Here is a 13442-nt window from a genome sequence, read left to right on the forward strand (position 1 = left end):
TTTTTCTCACAGCTAGTTGCCCTTCTATCTGATCAAGCAGAGATAGCTCCTATAAAAACACTAACTTTACGAAAAGAAAGCCAACAGACCAAAACCCAATATTTTTAAAAGCTTTATCTCTGCAACTTGTTTCACTTCTGAGCTAGTCTCCATCACCTTGAATCCATTTTTCTAGAAAGCTCCCTGGGGAACTTGAAGTCCCACTTACAGGGAACTCACAAAGTGATTTACCTGTGCCCCAAGCTGAGTCACTGTGATGGCTTAGATTCTGTTTAATAAATCCTGAAAATAAAAATCAGTAGGTGCACTCAGGCAAGAGACCACGAGACCATGAAGCCACAAGAGCTTAAGAAAGCAAGCTCCTGAGAGTGGGTATCCCACGGTGGACTCAGAATCCTAGACTCTCTGAAGTTGAAAATTCTCATTCTAAGCTTCATTTATCCTCTTGGGATCATAAGCCCCACCCTCCACCCCCAGCTTCCAAGAGGAAAGAGGACTGACTTTCTAACAGCATCCTAATTTCAATGTTCCCTCATGTAGAAAAATCACATTTTACCAAGTTCTGCTCTGAATAATAGATTCACTACAGTAGTGTTTTCAAACTGCCGATCATAAATTCAGTTTAGCGGATAATGACCATCTTTTTTTTTTTTTTAATGAAATAGTAGAGTAGGAACATCAGCATGCATTGGTCTGATAAAGGTCTTACTGCAGACGTTTTAAATGCATAGTCCTGTACAATAGTCATCAACCTTCCGAAGTACAAATGTCCTTCATTTTAAACATGATTAATCCTTTTTCACTAAGTCAGAGGGGGAAAAAATGTTTTAAATGAATCTTACATTCACAATAACTTTTATTAGAAAATCTGAAATGTGTTCCCACGGGCAAAAAAAAATACTGTTGCAAACTGAAGTCAAAAACTTTTCCTGCAAAGTATTTCCCTCAGATACATATTAATTACAAAGAGGAAAACATATAACAATACAGTGGAGAAACCCAGCAGACACCACCTTGACCAAGGGACTGAGGTCGACATCACCAGTAACAAGACATACTGGCATCATGACCCCCCCATGACAGGAAATGAAGGACACTTATGTGGCTTTCTTGCCAAAACTGCATAACTTCAGTTTAATCATGACAAACCGTGGGAGAAACCCAAACTGAGGGACATTCTACAAAATAACTGACTGGCACTCTTCTGAGACTTAGAAACTGTCACTGACCAGAAGAGATTAAGGAGGCATGGCAACTATATGCAATGTGGGATCCTGCACCGGCTCCTGGGACAGAAGAAGGACGTTCTCAGGAAAACCACGTCCGGTTACCAGGGCTGCACCACGCTGATGCCTTGGTCCTGACAACTGCACCGTGGTTACGTAAGATACTGATGTTAGGCGAAGCTGAGTGAAGCATATATGGGAACTTTACTGTATAATTATTTCAAGTTAAAAGAAAAAAAATCCTTTTCTAAAGGAACAAGAGTGTTCTGTCCCATAAACTATATATCATTGAAACGTAGTGTTTAACCTCCAATTCTCTAACCTTAAGAGATAAACATAACACGTATTTGATGTGTAATTTGTGTATAATTAACTTAATACACAGGGAAAGCCTGAAGCTGTCCTTTACCCAGGCTCTTCCTTAGTGCTCTTCTACCTCCACAGGAGGATCATCAAAATTCCCTTCTGCTCACGGCACCAATGTGAGGCATCCCACAGATGCTGGGCTTCGGATCCCGGATTCCTTATAAGCATCCACATACTGAAAGATTGGGGAGGAGGTGACAGTTATTAATGCAACAAATATCTTCTGAGTACCTATCTCTGCCAGGTACAGTTCTAGGGCCTAGGGAAACAGCCATGGACAAACCCAACAAGGTTACCAGCTCTCACGGAGTTTATGTGCAAGAAGCAGAGAGACAGTAAACAAGAAAACAAAAATCCTTTCACATGCATACACATGCCCATGCACGTGTGCACACGCGCGCGCGCACACAAACTCAATAATGGTAAATGCTGTGAAGCCAGAAGACCAATGCAATGTGATAAACGCTTCTCAGAAGAAGTGACATTTGAGCCGGGACCTGATCTTTCTCTGATCCCCAGTTTCTTCATCTATAAAATGGAGCTAAAAATATTCACACCTGTGGGATTGTTGTCAAGAATTAAATTAGATACTGATGGCATAAGATTTAACAGAATTCCTAATAAGTGAGTGAGTGACTAGAAATAGTCACTGAGGACAAAAATTACTTGTCAACACCATTACGGTGAAAGCACTTTCTCAGTTGACTTTAAATTCTACACATCCCATTGATATTTGCTCCAAGTGTGTATGAGTAGATTGCTGATCACAGAAACAGTTATTTCCTCTCCACTGGGCAGCAACAATGAATAATGAATATACTTGGAAATGGACAGAGCAGGAAACACACATGCTCAGCCCAGAGTGGGTGAGAGTGAAGGAAAGCTCCAGGCCCCGCCGGCAGTCATGCGTGATGTGAGTCACTGGGCCGAATCCAAGGGAACAATGACAACCTTCCCATGAAGGATTTCTCAACGCCGGTCTCTGTAACTGCAGTGGGACAGAAGGCAGCCCAGGCCACGGAAATCAGCCTGAGGCTCCGCCCTGGGGAAGGGGCTGGGCGTGGTGGGGCACTGTCACATCTCCCCCCAGGCCATAAGTCTAACCGTAATATATTTCCTCTCATAAAACAGGCCTCAGCAAGACTGCATCCCAATTCCAGGACCCACAAAAATAGAAAAAGCTATTGAAATAATTTAGGAAATTAATCATGAAATGAGAATGTGTAGGCTAAATCAGCTCAGACCAAAGTGCTATCTATGTACTGCACAACTGGACATTTCTAAATAACCTCTGACACACACACACACACACTCCATCTCTCTCTCTCACACAAATGCCATGAATAAAATAAAGCAGCAGAAGTTTAATATTGAATTATACTTACTAAATACTCTAAGTCACTGAAGAGCATTTTTCAAACTTCTGATACACACATATGTAAGTGCATTATACACATTGATACACATATAATTTTGTGTATGAAAAAAACATCAGTCACTTGTTTCATGTTACTTGTCAAGTCCACCTAAAAGAAAGGAAAAATCCTCCATATGCTCCAAACTCCATGAATCAGGGTCAGCGCCAGCACAGCGCTCCCCGGGGAATCTCCCCTGTGGCCCACGGCTACCCCCTCCTCCTGGTCCCAGAAACCACTGCACGCTCTCTAGCCACCCCTACTTCCCTCCCCTGCCCATGTAGCCTTCTTTCTCCAACCTCCTAACTCCCTACCTGTTTTCTTTTCCTCTTCTTTAAATACACACACACACAAACTTCTCTGCCAGACCCAGGTTTGCGATGCCCAGGTGAGGGCTGGGGTCTGAGCACCTCACACAATCAGTTAAGGAGATTAGATTTTATTACAGGAGCCAAACCGCACAGGTGAACAGGGGTGAGCTCTCTCCTTCCTTTAATCCCTCCGTTAACTGGAAGGGCAGCGACAGGTGCCACCTCCAGGGTCCCACCGCCAGCCTCCCGCCCCCAACCCCGCTAGCATCCCCTCCCATCCCTCAACTAAAACACTTCCCTCCAGAGACAGGAGCCGATCACCTCCCCGGCCAGCTGGGCTCAGACCTCGACCTGCAGCCTCCGATGCTGGTGACCCCCTCTCCTCTCCCTTGATGACCAGGACATTCACTCTCCTGCTTTTCTCCCTTCCTGTCTCCATTGCCTGGCCCTCCACTCCTGTCCGCTTAAGTGTAGTTGTCAGTAACAGGTGATTATAAAAAATAATAGCAGCTCTGATTTGTTGAAAGGATATTACATGCCTGGAAGGTTGCTGAACACTCTCTCTATATACACCCTTCCATCCAATCCCCTCAACAACTTATGCACTATCATTTTACAGCTGCGGCTCTCACATGTTGTGGCTTCAGTAGCCTTTTACAACTCTTAAACATAACTGAAGAGCCTAAGAGCTTTTATTAATGTTGATATACCCACTTATAGTTACCATATTAGAAATGAAAACTGAGAAACGTTTGACACAGAATGCACAGCACACAGACTCACGACATCATCACACATCATGTAGCTTCTGGAAAACTCCACAGTACCCTCGTGAGAGATGAGAGCAAAAACAGCAAATATCTTACTATGGGTGTGAAAACAGTTCTGACTTTGTAAACCCCCTAAAATAGGCTCAGTGAGTCCCAGCTGGCCCTGGACCACACTCAGAGAATCCCTGTTTACAAAAGAAGAAACTGGGCCCAGGAGCAAAACCCACCTGCCCAGGTCACTCGGCCAGCTACTGACAGCTTGGTCTTAACCCAGGTCATGCAGTTCTGCTATCCCACCCCTTCTTTCTTTACCATGGTCCTCCTCAGAGGCAACGTTCACTGCCACCACAGCCGCTATCACCTTCAAGCGACCCACCTCCAAATGTGCATCTGCAGAGCGGATGACTCACCTGAGTTCCTACTGCCTGCATCCCCCACCAGCATCCCGAGCCAACTCAACGGACCACCGTGGTCCTCCACCCCGACCAGCTCATCCCGCATCCTGACCCTGGGAAAGGTCATTCGTCCACTTAATAGGGCCCCAAGCCGCTCAGTCATCTGACTCTTTGCCTCTCTATGTCCTACTGATTGGTCTTCAGAATGTCTCTTGCAAACGTAAAAGACAGGATATAAGATAGTTATATGTTATGCTGCTACACAAACAGGAAAAAAAGACCGGATTTAAATGCACCAAAACTTTAGGAGGGGTCATCTCTGGATCCGTGGAATTATGAGCGATTTTCAATTTGATTTCTTTGGTACACTTTTCAGCACATGTTTTTTTACAAGCATACATTATTTTCACAATCAGAAAATACCGTGAAGGTTTTTTCAGGGTTTTGTTTGCAAGTTTCATCCTTTGACTCGTCCTTTCCTGTTACTTACAACTCCAGCCTGGTCCAGAATCCCATCCCTACCGGTCATACTCCAGTTCTCTGAATGGTCTGCCGGCACTGGCCTCTGCCCACTCAAAAGGACATCTGAGGTCTCAAGGTCTTGCACCCCAGAATATGGCAGGAAAGTCAGTGGGATAATAGCGCATAAAAGGCACTTAGCACAGCACTTGGGAAACAGTCAATAAATGTTCACTGTTGCTGGAGTGCTGGTATTATTTCTCTACACTGCTATATTTCTGAAAAGCATGAGCAGCTCCCAGTGCCTAATAATAGTAGCCAATATTTATAGAGCCCTTACTCTGGGGCCCAATACTGTTAGCAAGGGTTACGTCATTCAATCATCATCTCAGCCCCACAAGGGGGGCCCTGTGAAGATCTCCGTCTTACAGGTGAAGAAACTGAAGCACAGAACACCTGAGTAAAGCGCCAAGATCCAGAGCTAGGAAGGTGCAGAGCCGGGATTCAAACCCAGCTCAGGCTTACTGTCCAGTAGAACTTTCCACGGGGATGGACATGATCTCTCTATCTGCCTTGTTCAAAATGTAGCTACTGAGCATTTGAAATGTGACTTGTGCAACTAAGTAACTACATTTTACATTTTATTTAACAGTTAATTTAAGTAGCTGCATGCAGCCAAGAGCCAGCACGGGACTGGAGTATAAAAGCCCAAACTCCCAAGCTTAACAAAGAAACGTCCTCACAACACCCTGCCCACCGACCTCTCAACTAATCCTTACACAAAGCTCCAGTTAGTCTAAGATCCCGGGTAACTGTACTCGGTGCCACCTGCCAGCCATCCCCACCCTCCTCTTATCTGAGTCTTCTGTACAATGGAGGGGCTTTAGAAATGAGAGTAGGGGATTTCCCTGGCGGCGCAGTGGTTGAGAATCTGCCTGCCAATGCAGGGGACACGGGTTCGAGCCCTGGTCTGGGAGGATCCCACATGCCGCGGAGCGACTGGGCCCGTGAGCCACAATTACTGAGCCTGCGCGTCTGGAGCCTGTGCTCCCCAACAAGAGAGGCCGCGACAGCAAGAGGCCCGCACACCGTGATGAAGAGTGGCCCCCACTTGCCACAACTAGAGAAAGCCCTTGCACAGAAACGAAGACCCAACACAGCCATAAATAAATAAATAAATAAACCCAAAGTTTAAAAAATAATAATAATAATAATAATATAGATGTTAACACTCAAGATTTCAGCTTTAAAAAAAAAAAAAAAGAAAGAAATGAGAGTAAGAGAGACTTCAGCTCCAACCCAGACTCCACCGTGACCTAGCTGTGTGACCTCAGGCGACACCTAGTGACCCAGCTGTGTGACCTCAGGTCTCTGAGCCCTTGCTCCTCATCTGCAGAATGCAGCGACTGTGCTAACTTCCAAAGGGCATCAGCCAAGCACTTCACAGACGCTCTCTAAATGGTGGCTGGTTACACCCCTTCTTCGGGGCTCAATTCAAACCCCACCCTCTCATCCAAGGGACCCTGGGAAGTCACGGAGACCTCTTCCTCCAGCTTCTAGAATCCCCTCACAGATTCTGTGTTATTTGTGTGTGTGGTGCGCCTGTGTCTCTCCTCTGCCACCAGCCCAGCCATCCCCTGAGGCCGAGGGCTTCTGTCATCAGCGAGCCCGGGGACAACAAGTCGCCAAGCAAAGGGCTCTGGAGGGAAGTGGAGCTGGCTCAGCCGCACTTTATTATCTGAGGGGCCTCAGTTTCCCGTCTGTAAAATGGGGGTGAAAAGACCTCCATCGGTGAGTTGGTGTGAGGGGGAAAGGAAGTTGCCAAGGTGAAGAAATGAGCACGGTGCCTGGTGCATGGTACCATCTCGACAGACACCTCCCACCCTTAACACGAGAGGCTGGCGTCATCACAGGCCCAAGAGGCTACCACTGAGCTATTTTCCCCAACACTCCAGCTCTTAAAATGGGAAAGCTTCAGCAGAGTCTAAAGACGTCAACCCCAGTCAACTACCACTGGTGTTTTTTTCTTTTGTTTTTAACTTGATTGACATGACACCAAATTCTACCTGAGAGGCTAATGGGGAAGAGAAGCTGAGAACCCTCACAAACAAATAGAAGGCCTGGGGCGGACCTGCCTTATAAGATGAGAAAGCACATTACACCGCTAACATCAGGTCTGTTGCCAGCACTCAGCACATTTTTTCTTTTTGGTAAAACATTTTTTAAATATGTGTTATTGAATAAAGGTACCATCGTTAAATTCTAAAAGTAACAGTAATAACAACAGTCAATCTTGGGGCTTCCCTGGTGGCGCAGTGGTTAAGAATCTGCCTGCCAATGCAGGGGACACGGGTCCGATCCCTGGTCCCAGAAGATCCCACATGCCACGGAGCAACTAAGCCCGTGAGCCACAACTACTGAGCCTGCGCTCTAGAGCCCGCAAGCTACAACTACTGAAGCCTGTGCCACAACTACTGAAGCCCGCGCACCTAGAGCCCGTGCTCCGCAACAAGAGAAGCCACCACAATGAGAAGCCCGCGCACTGCAACGAAAAGTAGCCCCCGCTCGCCGCAGCTAGAGAAAGCCCGCACACGGCAACGAAGACCCAACACAGCCAAAAACAAAAATAAATAAATTTATTAAAAAACAAAAAAATTTTTACAGAGCCCTTGCTATATGCCAGGGACTGTGTGGAGAGCTTTGGCCCCATGCATGATCTCTTCTGAACCTCACAACAATGTTTTTCACACTGCCAGCTGCAACTCATCAGATGATATTGAAGTCAGTTTAGTGGACCTAAAAATAGCAATTTTTAAAATGAAACAGAACAGAATAAAATAGGATAGAATAGAAAATGAGTGAATTGCATGTAACACTTCATAAATCTTTTACATATCTACAGAGCTTCAATTTTAAATGTGTTTCTTATTGTGAGTCACAGTAAAAAGTATTTGAAAAAGACCTTGTCTCACAAAAGACCTTAAAAGGTATGTGTAATTATTATCACCATTTTACAGATGCAAAAATTGAGGCTTAGAACAATTATGTCTTTTGCTCAAATTTACCCAGCTGATAAAAGACAGCTAAAACTGGAACCCAGGCCGCCTGCCCTCAGACCCTGACCATCTTAACACTGGCAGATCAACGGGACAGGATAGGTTGCCCTAAAGAATTATCTAGTGTTTCCAGGAAAAAACAAGCAACTGAAACCAACAGGAAATGGACAAATTAGCTCCCGAATTATTGTTTTGCTGTCTCTTGGAGGGAAAAAAAAATTCTATCTTGTAAGATTGTAAGAATGAAACCAGTGAAAAAGAAAAGACTATGCATCAGACTAGTGGAAGAAATCACAAAGAAAAAGGTAGAGACAATGCATAAATATTAAGCTTTTACCCATGAAAGTTATGAACAAATTAAGTTCCTGCTAACACTTTACTCATTTTAAAAAACATAGCTGTGACTGTCCTAAGAAACTGACTTCTGGGCAAGCTAACTATCTTTCTCAATCTGGAAAATGGCATATAATAATAGCCTCTACCTGCTAAGATTATTGTAAAGATTAAACTAGGTTTTGCAACATTGGCCCAGAGCAAACTCTCAATAAAGCGAGCTGCTATTACCTGATGGAACGTAATGGCTCTTTCAGATCTGAAACTACTACTTCTGCCACATAACCAAAAGCCATAAGGTAGTGTTGAGGTTCAGGATGGGCCACCCCAAAATGCACCTCCATGGCATATTGTTCTAAATTAAAGTTTCTTAAGAAACGGCCAATCCAAGAGGGTCACTCTCACCCTCCTTTCTGTTTCCCTGAAAGCAGGAAAATCAATCTCCCATGTGAAGGGCACACTCCCTGCATCTGGAGGTAGAAGGACACCCTTACAGCCAAAAATAGGGAATTCGGAGCCTTGTTATTTCTTTAATTTACTACCCCAAGCCCAAACTCTGTTTAGACTCTTCAATAATTGGGCACACAAAACCTAAGTTTCTTTGTCCTGTCAATTCCTTACAAATTTGTTTCTTTTTCTCCTGTTAAATCTTCTGTCAATTTTATTATTAGTCTAGCCACAAGAACTCAAGAGAGAGGTAGAGGGAGAAATTTCCTCCTCTTGGACACAGTAAAAACAAATTCATCACATCTTGCCCTTAATCAAGCACTGGGTGTTTCTTGCAAGGAGGACTGGGGACCACACAGCCTCCTTGCTCAGAGTCAGTATCTCACCACACTGCCCCATCCTTCAACAGCCTGGTTGCAACGGCCAACCTCACCTCCCTATCACTCCAGGCCTTTCCTTCGGGCTGGTTGCTTCCTCTTTGCCTTCAGCGCCTGCCTGTACTCTTATTTACAATAGCCAAGACATGGAAACAACTTAACTGTCCATCGACAGATGAATGGATAAAGAAGATGTGACATATATAAGTATATATATATATATATATGTGAATATATGAATACTATTCAGCAATGAAAAAGGAAATCCTGCCATTTGCAACAGCAAGGATGAATCTTGAGGGTATTATGCTAAGTGAAAGAAGTCAGAGAATGAGAAATACTGTACAGATCGTCCTTATATGTTGAATCTTAAAAAAAAAGAAGCAACAAAAAACAAAATAAACAAAAAAATAACTTAGAAAAAGAAATCAGATTTCTGGTTACCCAAGGCAGGGGGTAGGGAATGGGGAAATTGGATGAAGGGGGCCAAAAGGTACAAACTTCCAGCTATAAAATAAATAAGTCATCATGGACAACACGATGACTATAGTTAACACCGTTGGATAGTATATTCGAAAGCTGTTAAGAAAGTAAATCCTAAGAGTTCTCATCACAGGGGGAAAAAACATGTTTTTCTTTTCCTTTTTTTTGGAAAACTACATGAGATGACGGATGTTAACTAACCTTATTGTGGTAATCATTTCACAACATATAGAAGTCAAGTCCTTCTCCTCTACACCTGACACTTACACAGAGCTATGCGTCAATTACATCTCAATCAAACTGGGGGAAAATATTTCTAACAACTTCCTTCAATCCTCCCAGACAACCAGCTGAAAATTCTTTCTCCAGTGCCGGTGACTTTTTAGATAACTTTTTTAAATTACATACACAAGTTTTCAATTATTAATTATGACACTACCAATGAGCAAAGTAAAAACTCAAACAGTAAAAGGAATAAACAAAAAAAGAAGCCACCTATCTTCACCTGACAGACTCTTCATCAGCTCTCCTCCCCAGAGTTACCGCTGTCAGACAGGTATGGCCATGTGTGTGCCTCTATGTATATATTTTTTAACACACACATTCACACAACTCTACTGTAGTGTGTGTGTATGTGGATATCTTGCTTTTCTCACTTAATCCCCTATCTTGGAACTCTTTTAAGATCGACACATTCTTTTTTAAGTACTACATAGCATTCTACCAAATGAATAGGCAACAATTTAACAAATCCTCCAACACTGTACATTTAGATCATTTATGATTTTGTTGTTGTTGTTCCAATGATGATGCAGAAACATCCTTACACATACATCTTCGTCGGTAGCAATATAATCCATAAAATAAAATCTTAGAAATGAAATTTCTCAACCAAAGAGTTTTGTAAACCTCTAATCTTGACAGCTACTGTCAAATTTCCCAGCATGGAAGTTTCAGAGGTCTTGACCCTTTATGACTCCATCACCAACACTCAATGTTCAGCTAATATTCACCAATCTCACTGGTGAAAAATGGTTTCTTACGGCCATTATAACTTGGAAGTCTTTCCTTATGAGTTAGGCCAAGTACTTTTGGTTGGCCAATTGTATATGTCTTTCTATTTCACTCCCAACTTCCAGATCACTGTCTCCCCTTGAAACTGCTCTTTGGAAGGCTACCAATGCTCTTGTCTCCAAGACCAAGGACCTCATCTTACTGGCATCCTCAGAGCACCATCTTGGCAACATCTGACAATAACCACCACCACCTCCTTCGGGAGACCCTTCTCCTTTCCTGCCATGACCATTTGCTGTGCTGGTTCTCCTCCATGAGCTGCAAGCCAATCTTCTCCCTGGAATCCTAAAGAGAAGCATATCCCAGTGTCCAATCCCTGAATCCCTTTTCTTCTCACTGTAAACATTTTCTTTTTTTAAAATCTACTGAATATCTGTGCTTTATACATAAAAGTAAGATTTTCTCCTGCTGAGAAATTCCCTCCTCACTGTAACATTCTTAAACTGTCATCCATGTGCAAAAGATTTCCAAATGTCAATCCTCAGATCACCAGAGACCCATGTTTCTTACAGTCTACTACTGAACACCAGCAAAGAGACGGATGTCCTTCCCACACTTTGGATAGTGAACAGGGTCAACACTTGGGGCAGCACTCATCCTGTGCTAGACGCCGTCCTTGTACTTGACACTTACTGCACCTCCTATAACTTTCAAACCCAAGAGAGAATGCACCCACCTGACCGTCCACCTTCCCCAAACCTCTTCTACCTCCTTGAGCATCAAACCTCAGTTAATGACTCTGTGTTCTTCCCCTTTCCCGTCCTTCTCACCCAATGAACTGCCAAATCCTGTCAATTCTGCCAGCAGACTGTCTCCGGGGATCTTTCCAGCCTTCCCATCTCCACCTATGGCCAGACTACTGCTTCCTTACCTCTTGCCCTAATCCTGATGCCACCACAAGAGTTCTCTGCTGAGAGCACAGACATCATCACATCCATCTACCTGCCCAAAGCACGTGGCTTTTGGACATGTTTCCTGCCTTCTCTCCACATACCTGGGCTTCAGGCCTACCTACACTGTCAAGGCACGCACTGGTAGCGTCCCTCCCAGCCCACCCAGGGTTTGACGAGAGTCCCACTAGTCTGTAGTCCCTCCCTCACCAGAGAGACACTCAGCAGACCTCATTTACCTTGTCCCACAGACAGCACCCAGCACGACGCCCATGCATTTGGTAGGCGGCACTTAATAATTGCTTTCTAAAGCTACTCAATACAATCTCGTAGCATGCGCTCCAAAACTTCTTTATTTCAAAGAAGGAAGGAACTTCGATATACATGTAAATCCAAAACAAAGAACAATCTTTCAAAAACATCTAAATGACTCTGGGGTCCATTTGTCTTGTAGGACTGAATATACATAGAAACCTACATATTTTCTTAGGACTTACAAAAAAGTCAAACTCCTTCCCTAAAAAGTTTTAGAGATAACTTAAAAATCACAAAAGCACTGGTCTCCAATAGTTATAAACCAGAATAATGATTCCTTATCTGCCAATACAAAAACAGATTCAGATGAGTCAAAGAAGGTTCCGGCAATCTCTTGATTTTATGATCTTCTGATGCCTCAATCAGCTGTCAGAACAAACAATGACCTCCAAAGTCGATACAAAGAAATTAGCAAAGGCCATATGGTAAGTCAAATGTCCAACTTGATTGAGAAGCCAATTAAAATAAATGGCCTTGTGTGAACTGCTCCTATCAATTGGGAAGGACACATCCCATTTAGATCTACTTCATTCTTTAAAGTTCTTTAAACCAATTTAAAAAGCTAACTTTTGTAAAGCCTCTTTGTAAACTGATTATAAAGTAGTCACCGAAAAGGAAGCAAACTATTCCTCAGTGAATGCAAAGTCAAATCATTCTGAAAAGCATTACTTTGTAGAAACACACAAAATTAAATTCTGTGTTTATAATTCCCCCCGCTGTTAACATCAGCATATTTCAAACACGTGTACTTAAGTGTCCTTGATTTTTTTTTTTTCCAGGAAACAAAAGTTTGTTAAAGTTTTCCCATCCACTCTTTAACCTGAAGTTAAGAACTGCTAAACTACTGATTAGAAGTTAGGGTTCAAATTCAGGGAATTGAAATCACTTCTTCTTAAGAGTTGAAAAAAGTAACACTGATAATAGAGAACTTCTGAGTTGGCATAACTGGAGGGACTTCGCCTAACAGCTCTGGTGCCCCCATGACCACGCTCATGGATTTACACCCTCGTGAAACTGTTCCCTTGATGCTTTTTAAAGAGGGAAGAAGCAAACTTCTTCAAATTAATGGGACCTGGAAGAGTTAACAGGAATCTCCTCCGTGGCTTCGTGAACTCTCTACCCGCCAGGGCCCCTTCAGGGCAGTGTGAAAGGAACAGCAAACCTTCAAATGCTCCAGGCCCCCAGAAGCCACAACCAGGGCCCAGTGGGCCGGAGACCGGCTCTTGACACTTAAGTCCAGGCTGGCCTTGGAGGGGAGTTGGAGACCAACTTCCTCCGGGTGGGGACGCGTCAGGGCACCGCCTGCGCTCCGCCCTCCTACTCACCTGCGATTCATGGGCCGGACCCTCACGGCCACCTTGACCGATGCCATTGCTCATCGCGGCCCGGACCACGCGGGCTCCCACTTGCCCAGCGTCCCGCGGCTGCCGGCGACTCTCGAGACTTGGCCCGAGGCTCCCACCCACTTCCCCCTCTGCCCCCGCCCCTCCGCTCCCGGCCGGACCCGGCGGCCCGCGGCGGCCCC

General features: G+C 44.2%; 1 protein-coding gene across 8 annotated transcripts in view; it reads right to left on the bottom strand.

Annotated features, from left to right (window-relative positions):
• Window positions 1-13400, bottom strand: part of KIF16B (kinesin family member 16B) — a 291300-nt gene extending 277900 nt beyond the window's left edge. For all 8 annotated transcript variants that reach the window (XM_082428587.1, XM_082428585.1, XM_082428582.1 and 5 more), the window contains exon 1: window positions 13243-13400. In XM_082428587.1, coding sequence (XP_082284713.1) covers window positions 13243-13289 — 47 coding nt within the window. In that variant the 5' untranslated portion in view covers window positions 13290-13400. The remainder of the gene's footprint in view (window positions 1-13242) is intronic.
• Window positions 13401-13442: the final 42 nt, after the last annotated feature.

The sequence above is a fragment of the Balaenoptera physalus genome (assembly GCF_965194825.1).
Source record: "Balaenoptera physalus genome assembly, chromosome: 16".
NCBI lineage: Eukaryota > Metazoa > Chordata > Mammalia > Artiodactyla > Balaenopteridae > Balaenoptera > Balaenoptera physalus.